The sequence below is a fragment of the Danio aesculapii genome, chromosome 17, assembly GCF_903798145.1.
Source record: "Danio aesculapii chromosome 17, fDanAes4.1, whole genome shotgun sequence".
In the NCBI taxonomy this organism is placed as follows: Eukaryota; Metazoa; Chordata; class Actinopteri; order Cypriniformes; family Danionidae; genus Danio; species Danio aesculapii.
In genome coordinates, this window is record NC_079451.1 from 40,346,334 (window position 1) to 40,370,588 (window position 24,255).

Sequence of the window (24,255 nt, forward strand, 5' to 3'; positions counted from 1 at the left end):
CTTAATCAGCATGATGGAATTGTAAATATGCTTTAATTGACTACACTAAAATGCTCAAAATCTGTCAACCAAAACTGGGCAAAACTAACATTGGACAAGGTTGCTTAAACTTGAAAAAACTAGTACATTTGTCAAAGGACTAAAACAAATTTTTTAAATAGATGAGAAAACAACACTAAAACAGGTTGCACAGCGGATGTCCCGCTCGGTGCCACGACACGGCATGCACATGACAGTTGAAAGTATCGCACACCAGACGCGCACATTCACATGTTACTTAAAATAAAACTATTCAGATGGTGCTCTGTGGAGCGGCAGAGTCGTGGCTGGGCGCGGACAGCCACCGACTTGCGGTGCTGGTGTGTTTACCCTGATAGAAACCTATGTTTAGAATTCTGGAATGCATGGCGATGCGTGGCACGACGTGTCACGTCGCCGAGCGTTAAGGTGTTGTCAATGCAAGCAATACAAATGGGCTGTGTTAATGTAAACTGACTTCACACAGCAATTTTTATATTTCAGGTAAACTACTGTAATAATGCTGAAACAATCTCAATGAAAACGTCCTGCTGATTTAGAAAATTTTACTTTGATAGATAAATACCAGAAAAAAAAAACATTTTAAATTTGCAGAAAACATTCAAGTACAACACAAAAAAAAGTGATTAGCTTCCTAGTCATTTCTCCCATAGAGAAATCAATTGGAAGAACAAACAAGTGTTTAGGCCAATACATAAAAAAACTACTGTAATAAGTGAAAACATGTTTTAATTTGCACTAACAGTACAACACACAAAAAAATTATTCTTTAAGGACTTTCGATTGATTTCCCTATTGGAAATATGACTAAAAACAACAAACAAGTGTTTATGCATATTTAAAACATATAAAAAAAGAAATTAAGAAAATACCAGTTTGCAACATCAAGTCATACAACACTTGAATTAAATTATAAACAACATATGGTGATGAAAAACTGCTTGTACTGAGTAAAGATAACAATCTGAACCGGCTACTAGAACTAGACGCAATCTAAAGACACTAAATGAGAGGTCAAAGGCAGCGAGCACCTCTCTGAATACTCAATGAGCGACTGTGCAGTGTTGCGAGACACTAGCCGCGCTCTCTGTGCACTATAATGAGCCTGTGTGACCAGACATGGCTAGCCAGAGGCAAGCTAATTTTCCTCAAAGCCATTTCATGGAAACTTGCTCATTAACACTGTGACTCCTGACTCTGTGTTTGCAGAGAGGACGACAACGATTAGGTCAACTGGAAAGCAAAGCAACTGAACTTTGAAAAACATTAAAATAGCAAACAACAGCGCAGAGAATATTCACTTTAGACAACAAACAGTGGGTAAGAGAGAGATAAAATGAAGTGCTCCAAGTCTTACCTTTCTGTTTCAGGTTAACCTCGATGGTGACGAAGTTTTCAAAGAACACATAGTAGATGTGGGAGTAATTCTGCTCAAAGAGGTGCTTGAGTTCAGCAGGCTCCGCATTTTCTACAAAACAAAAGAAACGTGTCAACATGCTACTCAAAAGCTCAATAACTGGCTTTATTTGGATGCTGTACTAAAGCACATAATTAAAATGCATTTATTTCAGATGCTGGTTTTGTAATGTGCGCGTATGATACTCCATTCATCTATTTTTTTTATTCACGATTAGGGTTGCACTACCATAGTACCGGTACTATAGTAGTATCGTGATACTATGGCTCCAAAATACTGCCGGTGCCACTGTAGTTTGTAAACGGTAGTATCGTCATTAACGGCCTATCTACAATACATAATGTTGCATGTGGAAACGTCACTAAAACGCTCACACGTTTGTGCAACAATAGACCACTTTATTTGAATAGTCTGTGGAGCCCATAAGGTTGCAAAACTGTGTAGAATTCCCACCTTTTATGGTAGCCTATTGCACGTTTTCTGACGCTTCAGTTTGAAGCTGAATCAGTTAATTTCTGCTCCTGTCAATATGATTTAGCAGCTACAACAACTGCGCCAATCTCTTAAAAAGAGCGACTCACCAAGTGAAATTTTGAATTACTTTAGATTCTTACCTGATAAGACTAAAAAAATTGATACAGGAAACATTTAAACTATTTTTGACCACTTCATAAAGCCTATAATAGACCCTTTTCACAATGACATCACTTCACTTCCCCCTATCAGCAACGCAGTGTATTTTTTGTTCCTTTTTGTGGTTCAGTATTATTACCTCCAGAACTGTCTTGAGCATCTTGTCTCCCAAAGAGCATCTAAAACACCGCAAAAAGTCCATTGGATTTCATGTTTGTCTTCTGAGATGCAAGTATTTTCATAAACAAAAAAAACAAACCCACATTGGCTTCAACCCCAGCAAATTCCTTTTTTAAATTGAAATTTGGCACCAGTTTATCAGGAAGTCACGATTTTGTTTTCTTTGACTCACTGGAATGAAACTAATCTTTTAAGCGATATTCCAGTTTTGCGCTAAGTCTAATTTACATATTTGGAAGGAAACATAGCTGTGTACTATTATCGTCCCTTTATGTTTGATCACTACTGTCCAGCTACTCATCAGTCCCTTTCATCACTCAGGAGGATGTGAGTGGATCTTTTTACTGATGCTGAAGTCTATTGTAACCTGCAGCTCAGCAACAAAAGTCAATATTTGTGCTTTAAAGCTCCCACACACTGTCCAGCTCCACTTGTGGTTCCTACTGCAGCCAGTCCTGGTCAAACACACAAACAGACCCTTAGCATCCAGTCAAGTGCCTCATCCAGTCTGTTAATAGAGCTGTGAGCTAACATGAACACCAGAGCCAACATAAGAGACCTGCGGCGGTTTTACAGAAACTTCATATCTCAATTCTTGGTTTCAGATTTGAAAAAAATATCTGTTTCCTAAGCGAAATTACCATGGTTAAACAGAGATAGGACTCAGAGTAAGAATATTTCTGTAAAACAGCCTCTGGTCAAGATAAACGCTGATAAATATTCAGGCCAAAGGTGACTTTTGTCAGGAAGGAGACTGCATAACTGCTGGCAGACTCATAGTTGTTCACTGAGTCTCTCTGATCAGACTAAATATATGCACAAAGAATTAACTATTAAAACACCAATCCAACATCGCAAATTGCACTCTTGCCAAATGAAGAAAATAATTAATGGAAAACAATTATTTTTGAGTTTATTTTCAACAAGGCTGACTTAATTTGATCAAAAATCTAGCATAACTATAATATTGAGAAATATTACAATTAGGGCCGCACAATATATCGTTTCAACATCGATATCCCAATGTGTGTGTCCGCAATAGTCATATTGCAGGATATGCAATGTTGAGGGACCATAGTTGATCAGCACAACAATTGAGAATATTTATATGAGAATATATTATATGAGATTTGTGGAGTCATGGCAAACAGAGCAAGCCATAACAGAGCAAATCTTTATCGTTTGCATGTGTTTTAAAGGCATTTCAATGGCATTTAAAGCATTCAGGCACAAAAATGTACAGCATTTGTAACTTTAATGAAGAATAGTTTTACTCAATTATTAATACAATGAAGAATATACTGGGTCATTTTTCATTTCACTATTTAATATTTCGAATCGCTATCGCAGCACCTCCCACAGGTTTGAAATATACTTGCGGTGGTAGCCGGATTGAAACACCATTTACCCACATCACAAATGCATCGATGGATTTGCTCTTCAGTGTTTGGACTCTCAGCAGTGAATAATAAACCACACTGAACTAAACTGAACTTAAACTCTGAAAACTAAACTGACACTGTTTCAATTTACTATAATCTTCTATGTGAAGCTGCTTTGACACAATCTACATTGTATAAGCGCTATAGAAATAAAGGTGAACTAAATTGAATTGAATATATAGTTAACTATATGCGACAAACAAAACAATTACATTTTAAACAATATTTGTATTTATTATGGCACTTACTGTTCATTACAGTGGGTTAAAGAAAAAAAAGAATGTTAAAATAAAAGAAATCTACCATTTCACTTACTTTTACACTATTCAGGAGCCATGTGCACCCACTGACACGTAAAATCTGCTTCCTTCTCTTTTTCAAGTTCAAACTTGGATGCCAAGTATAAATTATACATATATATATATAAATTAAGTAATATATTGACATCGTCAAATTAATAAAATATACAGCAAATGAGAAATAAATGACAGAAAAAAGAATAAAAACAGACAATATCTCTAAAAATTCCTCAAGATTAAAAGGTGTAGAATTTTTGTAGTAGTGCATGTGTATTTAAATAAGGCAAATGCGTTTATTAACCATTACCAATGGTGTAAATATTTTGCAGCCAGTTTAGATCTAGTCATTTCGTCCTCTTCGAGTATATAGAAAAAGTTTTGTCAGTCGTTTCAATTAATTGATAATCAGCTGTCAGCTGCGAAGCTAAGCGAAAGAAGGCTTAAATAAAAATGCAATGCAAAAACGCATACAATTAACGATAGCTTTAGAAAGCAAAAGCTAAATTCCCAGACATTTTAGGAGATGTAGAAACCCGGGCTGGACAAACTTTTTAAGTCCCAAAAAGGCGCAATTCTGTGGGTCTGCACAGCACTGTACGTCTGTCGTGCATACAGAAAAAAACGAGTAAACTAGAGAAGATTTTCCACTACTTAATCGATCGCGGCTGTTTGGTTATATTGGGCAGATACAAAAAAATGTAAAAAGATGATAATAATAGTAAAAAGAAAAAAGTGTCACTAAATATACTTGGGCGGCCCTTAATATAGTATATAATATATAGTAGTTTGCATTAAAAGTCTATGTATGGCAAGCACTGTGTCGCATAAAAGTCAAATATCGCAATGGCCGATTTTTCCAATATTATGCAGCCTTAATTTCAATTTATTTTTATTGTAACAAATTACAAATATCATTTATTCTTGTGATGACAAGAAAGCTAATTGTTTATTCTTCCGAAATCATCCTAATAACTTATTTTCTCTTTAAGCAATATATCTATGTATTTATAACTTAAACTATTTGTAATTTCACAGCCTAGACAACAGCAAAAAGAAAGAAACAAAAAAACAAACAGCCAAATAATGTATAATTATTATACAATATAAAAATATTCTCTGACAACCTCACACAATACATACACATTTATAGTCACATACATATGCAAATACACTGGAGCTTTAGTACTGACATCCAAAATAGAAATAAAACCTTAATGATAACTTTAATGATAATATACAATTATATTATCAATTTTAATAGCCATAACCAAAAACGGTGTCCACTTCACTGTACTGTTATCAGCAACTGAACAATAGTTTTAGGAAACTCAGCTACAACTTTCCTCAAAATGCTTCTCCTGATATTGATTAAAAGTTCAGCATTGAACCAGAGAGTGCTAAGAATTTTACATATTGTGGTGCATTTCTAAAGCTCTGTGAACAGACCGACAGAGGCGAATTTTGGCTGAAACTACTGTACATGAGCAAGAACAGACTATCGGATGGTGCTGCACTGGCTGTCGGAAATATTTGTGATCTAAAATAGAACACAGCAGAGAGCCTGAGTGCCTGGTGGTGTATTAGAATCACTCAAAGATAATGGCCCTCATCTTCACAGATGAACTGAACACCATGGAAAGAACAACGGCACAGATGCTCCCAAAATGTCAATCTCAAGCAATACACAACGTCTAAAAATGCAGAAACACTTGTAACTAAAATCCTTTTGATACTAGGATGCTTTGGGTTGTTGCCAGGATGTTGCTATATGGTTGCTACAGCATTCTGAGTAGCTGCTAAGTGGCCATTTTCTGGTCAAAGGCAAAGGGATATAAGGTGCCGTCAACACTAGTGCATTTTTTATTTAAAATGAAAACGCAACTCCTTCAAATTGCAGTTTTCAATGTGTTTCAGAACAATAATATCCATCCAGACTAGGGCTGGGCTGATAACTGATATTAGCCAAAGAAAAAACATTGGAATGTAAAAAATGCAATGACTCCCAGAATCAGATTGGATTGTGAAGTTCCTAAAGAGTCCAACCCCTAGGTGCAGGGACACACCAAGCCGACGCCAAACAACTAGCAAAAAAAATTGTTAGGTTAGATCACGTCTGGGTCAAAAAGCTGCATATGTACACACCAAAGGGACGAAAGCCGACTGAAACAATACTCGCGTTCTGCACCTGCACAAGACGATGTGTCTTTCCGCACCACAGGGGGCAGTATCTGTTATCTCCTTCTACATAGAAAAACCGAACTTCCGACAAGCACACAAAGTGTAAACAAAGCAGCATTTAGTACCATTCTCACAGTAATTGTAAGTCGCTCATGCAAATATGTCTGATAATCCAGTAATCCATACCATTTGCAAATATTTGAGAAATGTAGCGAAATGACAGTGTGACCCTTTTTGGTTTGAATTGTTTACTTGCTACGTCACTTCACCACATCACACTCACACTCTGAACATACCTGTCAACATTGGGATTTATTATTACAACATTATTATTATTATTATTTACAAAAGACAAATTAAATACTATACATTAGCAGCAAATAGATTAGCAAACAGTTCAGCTTATTAAAATTAATAGCTATTATAATGAAATAGAACCAAGTTATCAAATCTCAGTAGCCGTTTCTTCACTGTATAACTTACACATTCTGATTAAAGAGCAACGAATGAATCTTATTTATTTAGATTTTTTCATTTGATTACATTAAATAACAGGTGTCACTTTAAAACTGCACACATCTAATGTTATAATGAAATGCTTTTTATGCTCATTTAGGACAAAATTAGTTGTGTTTGAAAAAAAAAAAAAACACCAAGATCGACATCTTTAGATGTTATTATTATTATTAATTATGTGTATATGTCTGTTTAAACACGCACCCAAAACCCAGATTTTCGCTCCGCTTCAAATCGCGTGTACAGAATCCATATGGGAAACAGTGTCTATTTATCACTATGGAGTGTGTCAGCTGACAGTCATGCACCACTATATGACTGTTTTGAGGATTGCATAAGAAGGGAAGACGGCACCTGTAATGAAAACGAAAAGGAATCCCGCCGCTTTTGTATTTATTTAAAAGTGTTTTTATGCTTAAAGCAAAAGCACAGAACAGACTCGCATTTAAGAGCAAGGAGCGGCCCCTGGTGGTTCGGCAGTATGGGTTGTGTATAGGGAGGCTCGGCTCTTTAATGTTTATTTGCCACCCTTCAGAGAAATACTGAAAATACGGGAGAAATATGGGGAGGGTTGACAGGTATGACTCTGAGTCAATGGTGAATAACCAGTCAGAGCACGCTCTATTTAGCCGACGACCAACACCGATTCTAAATGCTGTATCAGGCCAATGAGCTCAGACATTAAGCCAACGAAAAGCGACATGTGAAACACACCAAAACAACTAGCCTGACTGACGGACTGATAAAGTCGACCATCGGCTTGGTGTGTCCCGGCACCTAATGGGTGTCAGACATAACCGTATCAAAACTTATCCATTTTTAAACTAATATTCACTAGTGTAAAAAGTACCTAAATTAAAGTTGTTTTTTTTTAATCATCCAATATATAGACTCAACAACATTCTTGCTTCGTATCTATAGTATAAATGCTGCAGAACAACTTTCATGACAAAGTTTAATGGCTTAGCATTAAATGGTCTGTTTAAACCTCCAACCCTAGGAATATTCTACACAGTGATGTCATTGCAATATCAGCATTAATCAACTTTAAGATCTGGGGTAGTTCACAAGTTACTGAGTGTGCAGCAATCTGTTGAGGGAAGCCATTTAGTGATTGACTTCACATAAAATATGACTGTCGGTCACATCAGCAACTCTGAAGCCCTGCATGCTAAAGACTGCAATTGATCTGGCGCACAGAAAGGCTAATGTAGTTGAGCAGGACTTCACGCAGGCTGCAGTTTAAACTAAATACAGCTTATATTCCTATTAAATGACAGTTCACAGTTGCATTTGTACAACAGGTAGTTGTTAAACAGTACTGTGTGCTTTCTATGAGAGCTGTTTCTCTGCAAACACACCCATCCGTTTATTTAGGCTACACTTGACTTCCTCTGGTCAGCCAATGCGCAAAAAAACTGTTGTGCACATAGGGGCTGATCTGGAACAGTGTTTAATAAGTGACTGTTTAAAAGCACTTTACAGACCAAATATGATAGAAAAGTACAACTGCTTTATGATATGCATTTAAAAGTAATGCTGGAATCAACAGGGACTTGGTAATAAAGGAAAATAATAATAGTTAGGTCACTATAACATAATATTTCGCCATTATTAATGGCATATTCTGAATTTTTGTCATTCACTTCATTCAGAACGTAATGCTAGTTAAAAGTCTGCAGTCAGTAAGATTTACAAATTAACAATAAATGTGATCAGTTGTGCAATAATAAATTAATAACAATTCTTGCCCAGCAAGGACTCTTAAAATGATCAAATGTTACCATTAAGACACTTATGTTACATTAATATTTCAAATAAAAGAAAATAAATAATAAAATAAACTAAAAGTGTGCACAACTGTTTAAAACATTGAGAATTTTTTATTAAGCATAAAAAACAGCATAAGATTGATTGAAGACTGGAGTAATGATGCTAAAAATAACAAAACTTCATTTTAAAATGCGTTCCAACTAAATATATTTTTAATATCACAACTATATAATAAAATTAAATATTTCTCAATATTACTACTACATTTTTAAATGCATTTAAACTAAATATTTCTCAATACTGCAACTATATTTTAAATGCATTTAAACTAAATATTTCTCAATACTGCAACTATATTTTAAATGCATTTAAACTAAATATTTCTCAATACTACAACTACATTTTAAAATGCATTTAAACTAAATATTTCTCAATACTACAACTACATTTTAAAATGCATTTCAACTAAATGTTTCTCAATACTGCAACTATATTTTAAAGTGCATTCAAACTAAATGTTTCTCAATATTACTTCTAGGGCAGCGCCGATAAACAATATTATATTGAATCACGATAAAATTTATGTCAATAACAGTGATAAGCTCTGGACATTTTTATTCTATATTGATATAAGAGCTGTAAAAGTTATGCCATTTAATGGACCCTCTAATTTTTGTGGCTTCAGTCATTGTTGGGGTACTCTTTTAAATCTGGAAGCATTAACAACTTATATCCTAATATATATTGTTATCGTTCAATATGGAAAATAATTATTGAGATTGCATTTTTGCCATATTGGCCAGCCCTAATTACTACAACATTTTAAAATGCATTTGAATTAAATATTTCCCCTTAAAAAAAATTTATTTAAGATTTTCTGTCATCCAAAGAGAACATAGTTGGAAAGTTTCTTTTATTTTTTTAATCATCTCTCCAACTTACAATTCTGAAGAACTTGACGCTGTACAAAAGTGTTCCTATTAAACAACTAAACTGACATTTAAACAATCCTATTTTTCCACTGAGTTGAAGGAGGCAGTTTCCTCGCCATTCAAGGCAAGATCACAGGTCTCAGTTTCAAAACAAGCAGCAGACTAGCACAATGGCACCAGGAAGCCAGATAACACCACACAGAGCAATTCAGGAAACAGGGTCGTGATTGGACATTAACTCCAGCACAGACCAACACACCACATCTGACTCTTTTAACTACAGACACTGACTGCACCTTCACTGAAGAATCTGCAATGTTACATAAACAATACTCATGTCCGACATTCAGGAAGTCGGCACAGCTTTAAAGCTAAACAACTCAGGAATCTAGAGGCAACTGGCCTGAGACGGATTCCTCCTTGGACTTCCTTGACTAATCCCAAAGGAAGTGCTGGTTTATTTCTGTTATTCAGTGACGTCCCAAGTCAGTCCTGAAGAACCAAATCTTTGCTGTCCCCCACCCAAAACATCAACTAATCTCCAGCAACCAAGAAACATCTTTTCCTTCCTTCTGCTGCATTGTGCTTGACAGGCCGTGAACTTGACAGCTCTTAAACTACAAGTCAATTTACAAGAAGACTAGTTTCTTGCTTATAACAGAATTGAATTTATTATTCATTTAAGCCAGGGGTGTCCAAACTCGGTCCTGGAGGGCCGGTGGCCTGCATATTTTAGTTTCAACCCCAATTAAACACACCTGAACCAGCTAATCAAGTTCTTTCTAGGTATCCTAGAAACTTCCAGACAGGTGTGTTGAAGGAAGTTGGAGCTAAACTTTGCAGGACAACGGCCCTCCAGAACAGAGTTTGGACACCCCTGATTTAAGCAAATGAATTTGACAGGTGCAAAAGTTTAAATATAATTTAATAGTCTGTGCGATGAACAACCGTATAAGTCCAAAAAAATGAGATAACCATGTGACATTAATTGTGTGTGTGAACTTTGTATACAGAAACAGTTTGGATAATTTCGAGCGACCAAAAACTGTTGATGTGCACTAGAAGAATTGAGAAGCCACTTGCTGTCATGTCCACTTTGGACATTAAAAGGCAAATCCTCTGCAAAAAAGGAGAACCGACATGAACAAATATATAAGGAATATATAAGGAATAAGGACAGAGTAAGGAAGGCTGGGAAAGCATATTTGAATCAAAAAGGAGAACAAAAACCAGGGAAAAATCCTCCGAAAGAGGTGAGTGGATGTGATATGATTTCTCTCTCTCTCTCTCTCTCTCTCTCTCTCTCTTAACAAACTGAGAAGTGACAAACAGCGCAAAAACAGTTAACCTATCAAAATAAACTACATACCACATATAATAAAGCTGTATCAATGCATGTTTCCTGCCAGTCCTGTGTAAACTACAGCAAGCAGAGTTTTTTGTTTATATATTTATTTATATCGTGAGATGGCGGAGTATGATAACAGTTTGAAGTAGAATATAATATAATAATAATAATAAACTTAAAAGAAATGGTTCTGTTACTGTATTAAAATTAAGATAAAGGAATCAGATCTTTGGTGGTTTAAAGTGATATGAAGAATTGGAGTTATACTGTTATTCCATACTAACTGGACATATACCGTTCTTCCACATTTGAGAAATGTAAATCACAATAACTTTTGATTTTTAATACTGACACTGAAAAATGTTGTCTGCTTAGAATTGAGAAGCTTTTGTCGTCTATTTTTAAGTAAAATAAAAATATATAATTTAATGTTCTCAATGCAAATGAAAAAAATCCTATTACTTGAAATTTGAAAATATGGACTTATATGGTTCTTCGTCTCAAAGCTTCAGTTATTCTACAATTTACACAGTAACTAAACCATGTCTTTGTGATCAAGAATTGAAAAATCAATAGAATCTATGGTTTTACAAATATCTATCTATCTAAAAATATGAGTGATTTTTTTTTTGCCTATGGTTAGTCAGCATAACTAATGTATATTTATGTGCGAATAAAACAACTCAATTATTCTGATCTGTACTTTTAGAAATATATAAAAGGATATGTGATCATGGTAATTGGTGAAAACTGGGTGAAATCTAGTGAAAAATGATGCCAAAATAAGATTTAAATTATAATAATGCCACTTGTTTATTTATATTGTCATGAAATAAATTTTGTTCTGAATATGCCTGACAAGACTGTTTCGGTAAACAAACTACTGTTACACTGAAAGACATTTTTATGTGTAAAGCATGATAAAATTGTATCATCCCTTTAACTGCCCCACCAAGAAAAGAAATTAGAATGCATTTCTTAACTCCTAATGTTGCTAGTTAAGACACTTAATGCATTTTTTCCCAACACATCCCATAATTAAAATTTCAACCTCTAACAAATGGTTGATATGGTCGGTTTAAGATTAAAGTCCCGGAATGAATACATATACTATGAAAAATCTGAAAATATGAAGTGCAAGATCAATTTGAATGCTAAATAAAAATATATCTTTATTTTTTTGAAGCCATAAATTAGTTCAGATTCTCATTAAACATGTTTTGTTGTTGTTTATACAATAACAAGTGTAGTAGTGCAACAGGATTATGTTTGTTTCATTTTTTGGAAACCCAACAATGCTGTGTGTGTAAACCATTATTTAAAACAGTCTTCTTCAAATAACTTTAATAGTCATTATTTAAAACAGTCAAAATATGGTCAACCATTTGCTAGAGAAGGCAGTAAAGGGGTTAAAGTCTTCAAGTAAAATACATCACAATTGTATTATCCCATGTCCAAATGTATAAACATTTACATTAAATGCATTATGTAACACACAAGTTAAAATCCTTGTCATTCATTCAACTGCACTTGGGGTTAACTATTAAATCTTATAACAATTGGACCATAACATTTATACAAACATCAACTGAAATCTAAAGATCTTTCAGTGAAGGCAAAGCATGTGTCCTATCAAAACAACACCCACTAAAACACAAGAAAACACTCACCCATACAAAATAAAGCCACAAAACCATATAAACACGCTCTATATCTGTCCATATCTTTAAATGCAACCATGTTAGTTATTGCGAAATTCTTTAAAATAACAAAAATAATCTGGTAAACTCCCTATGGACTGCTGAAGATACCTTCAATCACTTCAGTGCATAGCATGCTAGCTCTCAGCAAGGCAGCAGTGGGCTGCTAAAATGAGCATAAATAACGTTATTTCTCACCGATAACGATCCTCAGATGTTTTAACCTCGTCAGCACGTCCTTCTTGGGGTCAAGCACTTTCTGTGTAGATTTCCTGACATCTCCATGAGGCTTTTTAGAGAACATTCCGAGATGTTTTGAAGAGCTAATGATAATCTTCCGTTAATTCCCACAAACATGGACGGGCTTGTCAAATCTACGGATCGAAGGGTGTTGTGGGTTGTAAGGAGACGTGAGGATTTGGGGGTGAGGCGTGCATTTTTGCTGAGGAGGTCAGACAAAAGAAAAGAGCAAGCAGCCTCCTCAGTGTGTGTGTGTCTTGTGAACTACACACCTCTCTGAACATCTGAAAACATGGCGGAGGACGCGACATGAAAAACACCTTCATCGATGCCAGAGCCATTCAACGCGCAGGCAGACGTCATCTGGGCTGAGGCGCGCTCCAAAACGTTTCACGAGAATCCAAATATGTTGATATTCCGAGTGGTTGTACATTTTGTGGGAAGGATGATGAAACTTTAATACATTTATTTTGTATGTGTGAATTTGTTCAGAAATTTTGGTTTGACCTGTATCATTATTTAAACACTCCTCCTTTGCAAAATATTTTAGTTTAAAAGAAATTATTTGTTATAACTCAGAATCTTCACATAAATCTAAAGAATTTATCTTCAACTTTTTTTATCTTGTTTGGAATTTTTTTATACATAAACAAAAATGCATGGCTTCAGTCCCTACTTTTCGACTTTTTCTGATTGAAGTTGACTCACTGCTTAAATTAATCCGTTTATGTAACAACAAAAACTGTGTCAGATTCTTAGTTCTATATGAAGAAGTGTTGTCTAATGACTCTGATTTGAGTTCGATAGCAGTTAAGCCACACACTGTTAGACACCAATTAAACTACCTACATATTTTTTGAATTTTGAGTGTAATGTTGAAAACGTTTCATATGAAAATGTATATTAATAGAAAATATGTTTTTAATAGAAAAAATATTGCTAATATTGCATTTTTTTAAAGTAATTTATTCAAACATTTTAACATTTGTTTTATGTGTGTAGATTAGCTAAAAGTTTATTACACACATAAGTTCTAACTTATTTAAAAAATTTAATATTTTGTAAAGTAAAAGTGAACAGTAATGAGATAAATTTTTCAATTAAAACAATTTTAAAAAAATTCTTTTGCCATTTGCTTTATAATAAATTAATAATATGGAAAAAAAACATGACAACAGTTTCATTTCGACAACAGAAATTCATGTTTAATGTTGGAAGATTATATTTTTTCATTGTTTTTTTTTTCAATGAAAGCGTCTCTGTTCTGAAATAAATTATACAACAATATATAGTTATCGATTAGTTCAATAAAAAACTGAAGAAAAAACAATATCATTTATTCAAGTCGTCGATTGATTCATACAGCCTGTTTTCTTAGTCGTAAACACCCTCTGCTCGGGAAGAGTGCCGAAGGGGAATTGTAGTTCTTCATCTCACGAAATACAACAATATCGAAAGCAGTTGGATCACCATAAAAACTACAAACCCCAGAATTCCACAACAGGGCACATTCCGCGCCAGTGTCCCAGCTTTCCATCGAGTAGCATGGCTTACTGAAGAAAAACAAAGATTTTTTTGTGCTTTACAAAACATTAAAATAGGTAAAAGCTACCTTATAAGCAAGATACTTTATAAGCTTTATAAGCTATCTACACTTAACGACAAATACAAGTCTTATGCAGGATTTGAACGTTCGTTAGAATGATACATGTAGATGTGTATGTGCTTGTTTTATTTTTAGCAGTGCCACCAAGTTAGCAAACACATCACGATAAAGGGACTGATTTGAAGGTGGGAAGTAAAACAAGTAGATTTCTCGGTAATCTTCGTTTAACATAAGACGGGATGCCAGTACACTCGAGAGAAAAGAAAGAAAGCAACCATGAAGAAATGGAGGTGGATTTTGCAGAGCAAGAGGGAAGCAGCTCAGAAGATGAAGACACAGAGAGCTCTTCTGTCTCTGAGGATGGAGAAAGTTCAGGTGCGAACCAAACCTTAAACACTATATATAAAATATATAATTAACGATGCTGTGAATAAACGTATAATAATAAGTTGTTCCCGTCTGACATCGCTTGCAAGTCACTTGACAGAGCTCTTAAAGGGATAGTTCACCCAAACTCATTCACTCATCCTTTACTTGTTTTAAACCTTTGAGTTTCTTTCTTTTTCTTTCTCTTCTGTTCAACACCAAAGAAGGTATTTTGAATAAAACTGTTATCATTGACTTCTATAGTATCTGCTTTTTCTACAATGGAAGTCAACGGTTACAGGTTTTCAGCATTCTTCAAAATATCTTCTTTTGTGTTTAACAGAAGAAAGAAGCTCATCAAATTTTGGAAGCAATGGACTATATGCACAGCTAGTGCTTTTCAGCCAACAATAAACATTCGGTAAAAGCTTTATGTGACGATTTTCAATTTCATATGGTTCCCTTTACAGCATCAATGTTGTAATGTAATTCAAATGTAATCAGTTAAATAGACTTAAGCATCCATTTGATTATTAAAGCGCAAAAAGAGACGAAAGACCATTTAAACGCAGAAAGCTCCATTAAATATACTGGGGTAAATTTAATTTCCCTATTTTAAAGACAAAGGCATGGGAAAATATAACTTAATGCAGTGCTTCTTGTTTGATCTGACACCCACTTTATATTGTATCTCAACAGACAGTGAAGGTCACTGTTTTTTAAAGAAATCAGATCATAAACGCAGCGATTTTGTATTGGATGACAACCAGAAGCCCTGGGGCTGGCCAACTGAAATTAAAAGTCTGTGTGCATATACCCCATTGAGGGAGGGTAAATAGTGATTACATTTTCATTTTTGGGTGAACTGCCCCTTTAACATGTATCTGATTAATTTACTACTTTAAACTTTCTTTAAATATTTAAGGCAAGTCATTTCACTCAGCGGCCATCTTTGAAACACCTCTCGGGGCAGTATGCTCGGGCATTCTGTCTGAATGGGGAAACATCAAATTCTCCAAAACTACTTGCCAAGATTACGATTACATCACATATTATGAATAATCAATAAAATTAAATAACAACTGTCTATTTAGTTTCATTTCTAAATGTTCGTATCACACAAAATCTGCAGAAACTCACATCTAATCCAAGCCCCTCCCCTGGAGAATTGTCATTCCATAGCGATCACTGATCGGCTCATGTGCTAGAAGGCGGGCTTTATTCTCCATATAGTGATGGCTGATTGGCTCATGTACTAGAAGGCGGGGCTTCATTCGACATATTGACTGCTACACTTTTCCCCATTCAAAAGTATACAAGTGACACGTCTTGTGTATTCTATAGTCTTTGGCTATTTGCTCTGTTAAAACATTCAATGTTTGTGTAATTACAGAAATGGACGATGAAGACTGTGAAAGGAGAAGGATGGAATGCATTGACGAGATGACCAATCTAGAAAAACAGTTCACTGACCTCAAAGACCAGTGCGTTTATGTTCATATTTAGTTTTTCAGACAGGGAAATATTACAATGACATGCCTTTACAGCAGAGATGCCCAAAGTAGGGCCCGCAGGCCAAAGTTGGCCCATTGTAACCTTTGATTTGGCCCGCCATCCCATCTGAGAGGAGAAACTGAAAGAGAGGGTTGGGTCGAATGCCTTTAACACAGAGATCGTCAAATCTAATTTGACGTAAACCTTTTTGTGTTTTATTGCTGCGCTACAAAAAAAACTAAGTAAATGTTTCAGTTAAATGTTGTAAATTAATCCGATTTTTTTAATATAAATACTGTCACTCGACAGAAGACATCAGCGAGCAAATCAAGGCAACAACTAGTGTAATTCTGTTATACATTAGATTGTTTTGATTTTACTGTAATAAGTCTATTATAAAATGTAAAATTAATACTGTGTTAGTTAATATAAAGCACTGTTTTCTAGTATTCTTAAACATTATTAAATAAATTAGAAAATCAGCCATGAAAACTTTATACCTTCGGCCCACAAGCCTCAATCAAGTTTGGTTTTTGGCCCTCCATAAGAATAAGTTTGGGCACCCCTGCTTTAAAATAAGCCCTTGAAATATTTAATAATTAAAAAAATGTGTATGGAAAAGATGTTTGAAGAACATTTGTTTGATGATCACTTTGCCCAAATAGTTTTTTAATGCATTTATTAGGTTATATAAAGAGAGACAGAATCAAGTCGAAGCCAAACTCCAGGAAGTGATGTCAGGAAAAGCAGCAGAGTACCTGGAACCTCTTGCTACCCTTCAGGAGAATATGCAGATTAGAACTAAAGTTGCAGGTCAGTATGATGTTCAAACTCATGGTCTGCCTTTTAGTCTGTGTTCAAAACAAAACAGAAATGTTCCTGTCCAGAGATCTGTTCTTTGTACCTCGCTTAGTTGATTTGGCAGATCCTGGATATTTTAATCTTGATAACTGATCTCTGGCTAATTTGGTTCTTTAAACTAGTTTGTGAATCATATTAAAATGTCTGGATGAACTGATCTGAGATCGTTGTGTGTGCTCGTGCTTGTTGTGAAGGACTGATCTATCGATTCTCGAAATCATGATCAGAAATTTAACGATTGACTAACGGCACAGTAAAGTAATGACATTGTCAGATTAATATTCAATTATCCACGTGAGCAAAATTTCATAAACTGTTTGTTAAATATGATGCGTAATAACTTTCCACCGTTGTTGTGAACTGCAAGCTTTTTACCTTCATGTGTATTCAAGACTATTTAGCAATTTGTTTAGTTTTACATTTAGAGCAGATTTCTTAATTACAGCATTCAACATTCTTAATCCTGTGGTGTAAGGCATAACTGGCTGTGCATCAAAAAAGCTTTTTGATATTGTCTGCAACTATTACGAAGCATCAAAACACCAGCAAATTAGCTGTTAAAATGTGTGCATGACTCCAATAAATTATTATTCCTGAAAAAAAAACAAGAATATAGGCCATGTCTATTATCATACAGAAATTGTGCTAAAGCTGGGTGGGTACCTGTTAAAAGTATGCAGTAAATTCTACATTCTGAGTGTAGATTAATTACATAGGTTTTTAATTCTTTTACAATACAATAATACTTTATAATACTGTTTACATTATTCTTTTTACTTCTGATTTTTTAATTTGTAAAAAATATATATTTTAGTATTTTGCTATTTTCCTGAATATAGTATATACAATCTATAGGTTACTACTGTAAGAAAGTATCAGCAGTTTGTCCATACTTTCAGTATCACCATTGCTTGAAATGGCACAATCTAATCCTGTTTATATGAAATATGCCTGCTCCAGAGGAGGTTGGAGCTAACAGACCTGTTGCAATCTCAACGACTCTGGGATGAATTTTAAACAACGAAACTATCCTGGATTGCCTCAAATAGTCAATAACCAATTCCAGCTAATTGAGTAATCCACGTACAAAAAGCGGACCCCTGGTTAATTAGCATTTAGGGTCGTCACGATACTTGAATTTGGTACCAATCAATACTGAAATTTGAAACATTTGAGCGCAACAGAAATAACCGAGTCATTTCTGTCAAAGCCACATCAATCATCTGGTTTGTCTATAAGCTGATATACGAGTGATCCGCTGATGAATTGTGGCTTTAAAATGCTCCAGTGTCCCTGTATCTGTGGTTACACTCAGAAAACAGCAGCGAGTTTGGTGAACTGATGACCTTCATTGCCTATCGCAGTCATTTCTGTTGAGCACGTGAACACAGTGACAAATGAGCGCTGTTTAAGAACGTGCTCAAATGTTAGCAGGAAATGCACGTTTTTAAAATTCCAGTATCGATTGGTACCGAATTCCAGTATCATGACAACCCTATTAGCATTACACTTATTAATACTTACAAGACCAAAATCTTAAGACTTACATCACTAGATATGACTTTTGATTTAATTGAGTTATCAAACATTAACAAAGAGATATGCATCACATAACATTTATAAACGCTTTAAAATGATTTTAATCATCAGTTTAGTTTAATTAGCTAATTTTAACAAATGGTGCCTTTTTAACAGTGTTACAGTGCATTATCTCATTGTTGAATTTGTGCACAGGTATCTACAGAGAGTTGTGTTTGGAGTCAGTGAAGAATAAATATGACTGTGAAACCCAAGCAGCGTTCCAGCACTGGGAGGTGAGATATACAGATGTAATCCACTATTACCAAAACCATGGTGCGTGTTTAAAAGCCATATACTGAAGTGTTGATATTGCTTCAAGCTGTTGTAGCATACCTCTAAAAGCCGGTTGCCACATTTAACATTTAAATGCACTTTCAGTATTAAATAATGCTCCAATTTGGTTCATTTGTTTAATCTTCCAGAGTGAGAAACTGCTATTATTTGACACGGTTCAGAGTGAATTGGAGGAGAAGATCAGACGTTTGGAGGAAGATCGACATAGTATAGACATTACCTCAGGTACTTGTTAATATACCGTCACAAATAATGGTTTTTTTCCCTCTTATTTATACTGTATTTTCATATTTCCCCATACAGAGCTCTGGAATGATGAGTTACAATCAAGAAAAAACAAGAAGAAAGATCCCTTCAGTCCCGACAAAAAGAAAAAGCCTGTCGTTGTGTCAGATATCCTTTCAGTGGGTACAGAAGATATTCAGACCACCCTAAATTTTTCACTTTTTGATATATTGCAGCCATTTGCTAAAATCATTTATGTTCATGTTTTTCCTCATTAATGTACACACAGCACCCCATATTGACAGAAAAAACACAGAATTGTTGACATTTTTGCAGATCTATTAAAAAAGAAAAGCTTAAATATCACATGGTGCTTAGCATTCAGAGCCTTTGCTCAATATTTAGTATGAGCACTACTTTGATCTAAAACAGCCATGAGTCTTCTGGGGAAAGATGCAACAAGTTATTCACACCTGGCTTTGAGGATGCTCTGCCATTCCTCGTTGCAGATCCTCTCCAGTTTTGTCAGGTTGGATGGTAAACATTGGTGGACTGCCATTTTTAGGTCTCTCCAGAGATGCTAAACTAGGTTTAAGTCAGGGCTCATTGTTCATTTTGCTTGAATAACAGTATAATTTGTAGGTTTCTTAACATGTTCACGCCCATATATAGTTTACATGCTGCAAGACTTGGATATACTGGAAGACTGGACTGCTATTAGAAAGGTTAGACTATCAAAATCTCGACCTCTTTTTATGTGAATATGCTTTTGATTATACTGCAAGTGATACAGCGTGCTAATATCTTGTAGGCCATGGCAACATTAGGACCTCACAGAGTAAAGACTGATGGTAAGATCATATTCATTACTTTATTATTAATATTTTTTGTTTGTGTAATGGTTAATCCACCAGTGTGTGTTGTGTCAGCTATTTAGTCACAGTCGTATTTCTAATAGTGGTGTAACGGATCACAGATCTCACGGTTCGGATCACATTAGGGTTTTTTTAGTCACGGATCATTTTTCAGATCATTTGCTTTCCATTAATTACAAAAACAGTACTGCAAGACACTTTGTTTTAACAAACAGAACTTAGAACCTGTGATTTAATTTAAAATAAAATGAAGAAATAATCAGCTGATAAAAATAGTACTACTACTGTACTACTACTACTGTAGTTGATAACGCTAAATGTAGAAATCTAACATTATAATTTGTACAACCCATATTTATTTTAGTCTCATTTTCAATATATTATTCAGTTATTCATTAATAAAAATTCATGTTTCATTGCTAGGTGTTTTTGAAGAATTATGGTGTATTTTTGATGGCCACTTATTGGTTAAATAATGTAATTACTGCCTACAACTTTCATTTTTGAGCATTAAGTTAAATGCATATGACGGTGATTTTAATCTTTACCATAAACATCAGTAATTTTATCTTAACTATAAACTGTTCTCCCAGTACTGCTAAGGTTATTTGACTGTTTGTTACTTCATGACTCAAAAGACTAAAGTCTGAATCTCTTTCTTAATTTTTGTGTTTTTCAAACACAGATTTGAAAGCAGAAATTTGAAGGATTAATAAACATGCAAATCACCATCTTTTATAATTTATGTTGTTTGGGTGTTGAGATCCCGATCTTTTAGTGCATAATTGTGCAGCTTACACTGAATGCATTAATGCAGGCTACACAAGTAGTGACAGAAAACACCTTTAATAACCTAAGAAACCCACCACATCTCGAATAACCTACCACAACTTCTTCCGTCATCATTATATTTTACAGGAAACCTAAATGCTTTCATACATGTGATTTGAATGACTACTGAATGATCTACAAGTAACAAAAAAATGTATTAGCCTAATCCGCGAGTCACGTGTGTTCCAACTGTGGGTTGTGATCCGTACAAATCAAGGGTCAACCGTGATCTGTTACACCCCTAATTTCTAATGCTTAAAATGAATTGTTATTTATGAGTTCATGAGACCGAAAAATAGTAAAGCAATTATCTTTTTTTTCAGATGTCCAATTACGGGTATGTACTCATAGTCCTTAATTGAACAATACATGTTAATGGTTGAATATTGTGCTTAATTTCTGACTTCTGAGAGATGTTGAATGTGCCAGCTCAAATTTGAGTAAAAAAAAAAACAACAAATCGAAATGATGAAACATCGAGAGTTCAAAAATAATGAGTCTGCATTAAAGAACTTCACAATGCTGTAAGGTCTTGGACACCAAGAGGCAAGTGTTTGCCAAGTTGTTATCAAGTCAAATGCTGAGACTAGTACAAAATGTCCAATGGAAGGAGCTGAAAATGAAGCCTGACTGAAGCAAATGTTAGATATGTCAAGAAGTAAGAGGAAGAGCACAGCTGATCTGTGATTTTGCGTGCACAAACTAAAATAAATAAACTAATCCAAGTTTAGTGGCCTATAGCTCCTCCCCTTCTGCTGAAAGCTGCGACTGTTGAGTGCATGAAGTAGGGCTGCACAATATATCGATTAAGCATCAATAGCGCATTTTCAATAGTCACATTGCAGGATATGCAATGTTGAGTCTAAGGGCCCTATCAAACACCCGGCACAATAAAGGCGCAAGAGCTGATTGGGGCAATTTGTTGCTATTTTCAGACCAGCGCAACCCTAATTTTCATGTTTTGTGCCAAGCTGTTTAAACAGGAAATCCATTTGTGCCACTTTGTGGACTCATGGGTATGGCGGTCTATAAAGGATGTGTGTTAAGGCGCATTGTTGGCACATTGCTATTTTGAGGAACTAAAATAGACTGCGCAATTGAAAAAAAAAAAAAATAATAGACAGAGCAATTTAGTGCAGAGCAAATTAGTTATGAGCCTTAAACGTGTACACATTGCTTAATAGCACACAGGATGTACAACAATACACAATATCTTTAGAAATGAAAGGATTAAAATACAAAAATTATTATTTTCTATATAAATATAAAAACCACAGCCTCCAATTTACTTTCGTATTATATTATTATTATTATTGTTTATTATATGCATATTTATATTTGTTTTAATAAAAACAAGCTTCGATTTGCCCACCTGTCAGGTTTTGGACCATATGGGGCATAAGACGCGTCTCTGGATATAACCACACTTCGTTATTATTGTTAAATTATTCGTTTGCTGGAAATTAGAACTGAAGTTAGAAATAGTTTTGAAACAAATCTTTGCGCTTAAAATTAAATATGTAGGCTAATGGATGTCTTCAGTTGAGTGCTTACAACACTGTTTCCTTATCCACGAAATTAAAGAGTAAAAGTAAAGTAAAGAGGCCGATTGGAGGAGGCTCATTTTTTCCCCTCACGCTGAAGATGGTCTGTTTACGGTTTTCTCACTAGTGCAGTTTTTCCACTTACAAAGTCCCCATGTGAATAGTAAATGCGCCATGATGCGACACAACTGACTCTTATGCTTAAAACACACTCAGAACTCATTAAGAGAATAAGTACAACCCTGTTAGACCAAGTGCCGTGGTGCAAAGCTTATTTTTCCATCCTTAAAATAGCAAAAGTGGATTCGGACACACCCTTTTCTCCCTGCGCTTTAGACTCTGCGCCTAGATCGTTAAAATGGAGCCCTTAATCATAGTTGACCCAAATTTTGAAAGTGTATCATTTGCATGCATTTTTATAATTATTTGATATCCAATACCTGCTATAAGTGGTCTACCAATCACAGCAGACTGAATCTGATGCTGAGATTTATATTATAAGACAATTAAAGGGATAGTTTACTCAAAATTGAAAATTCTGTCATTTATTCACCCTTTACTTGTTTCAAAGTTTCTTCTGTTAAACACAACAGAAAATATTGTGAAGACAGCTGTAACCAATGATTTCCATAGTACAAATGTTTGGAACCACATGAGGGTGTGTAAATGCTGAACAAATTGACATTTTTGGGTGAACTATCCCTTCAAAGTGTTGACCTCGGATGGATGTAAACCTATTGAGACCTGAAATAAAATGATTAACCTATAAAGGATAATAATGTAGCTTATTAGCGACAATAAACATTTACATAATTTGTTTTAGCCTCTTCAAAGAGTGACAAACACCAACACAACGCCCGCTCAGAGGACGGACGCTTGTTTTACGATGGCGAATGGTACAGTCGCGGACAAGCCATAACTATCGACAAGAAAGACGAGTATCCTACGAGGTGAGGGATCTTCACGCAGACACCAGGCTTATATTGATTATTCTGCAGCTCTTTTGTGAGTTATTTTTTCTGCTGTCTTCTGTGTTACGCAGCGCTGTAATAACCACAATCAATCACGATGAAGTCTGGTTTAAACGAGTCGATGGGAGCAAATCAAAACTTTACGTCTCGCAGCTTCAGAAAGGCAAATACAGCGTAAAACATGCCTGATGTCTGAAATGTTTAATAGTGCCATTTTATGTACAGTATATCATGATTTAAATACTTTTTGATGTTTAAAAACATACATTGGTGTCATATTATTTTATTGTATATTCAGCATTTTGTTTTTGAGAGAGATTATTACACCGAACAAGTTCAAAAGCGTGTTATAATTGCAGGAGGAATGATCATTGGGCTCATTTTCCTTGTAAAGTCTGCTCAGCGGTGCTTCAGTGTAATTCTGATGTGTAGTTCTTTTGTAATGCCTTGTCTGGCTACCAAATGGTTTCTTACTTTTTTACATTTCTGCCTCATCACTGTGTTCAGATACAAATTACAGTCATGATGTCCTTGAAAAGGTTTGTGCAACATCCTGAATGATATACAGATATATGAAGTATTTTTAGGAATTAATTAACAAGATGTTATCACAGATTGTCAGAGTCTTAGGTTTTCAAAAAGCTGTCTATTGTGCTCTGAGAAGATGTGATCTCGCTGCTCTGTTTACGGTCGTAAATGTGGTCAATTCTTTATATGATTCATTGTAATGTGCATTTCAGTTCTGCTCATTGGTGTTGTAGCACCACCCTTTGGTTTTGTTGTCCTGTGCCTGTTCATTGTTTTCTTGGTTTATTCATATTTTTTAAAATTCTGTACTTTTCATTTTTTCCTCTGCAGTTTCTTATGAATTTATGTTGAACAAACATTCAAATACAGCATTATAATATTA

General features: G+C 34.9%; 2 protein-coding genes across 10 annotated transcripts in view; one reads left to right on the forward strand and one right to left on the reverse strand.

The window, feature by feature from the left end:
• ralgapa1 (Ral GTPase activating protein catalytic subunit alpha 1) overlaps positions 1–12,981 on the reverse strand; it is a 158,733-nt gene extending 145,752 nt beyond the window's left edge. For all 8 annotated transcript variants that reach the window (XM_056477269.1, XM_056477273.1, XM_056477271.1 and 5 more), the window contains exons 1-2: positions 12,656–12,981; positions 1,397–1,507 (exon numbers count right to left, since the gene is read on the reverse strand). In XM_056477269.1, coding sequence (XP_056333244.1) covers positions 1,397–1,507; positions 12,656–12,761 — 217 coding nt within the window. In that variant the 5' untranslated portion in view covers positions 12,762–12,981. The remainder of the gene's footprint in view (positions 1–1,396; positions 1,508–12,655) is intronic.
• A 1,230-nt stretch (positions 12,982–14,211) lies between these two features.
• Positions 14,212–24,255, forward strand: brms1la (BRMS1 like transcriptional repressor a). 2 transcript variants are annotated; one of them, XM_056477201.1, is made up of 11 exons: positions 14,212–14,678; positions 16,063–16,153; positions 16,849–16,976; positions 18,759–18,838; positions 19,028–19,124; positions 19,203–19,292; positions 19,785–19,849; positions 19,936–19,975; positions 21,154–21,167; positions 23,198–23,324; positions 23,417–23,507. In XM_056477201.1, the coding sequence occupies exons 1-10, from the start codon at positions 14,543–14,545 to the stop codon at positions 23,291–23,293; spliced, it is 837 nt and encodes a 278-aa protein (XP_056333176.1). In that variant the 5' UTR covers positions 14,212–14,542; the 3' UTR covers positions 23,294–23,324; positions 23,417–23,507. The 2 variants fall into 2 exon arrangements, with proteins under 2 accessions (XP_056333176.1, XP_056333175.1); XM_056477200.1 differs by lacking the exon at positions 21,154–21,167 and having other exon boundaries at positions 23,417–24,255.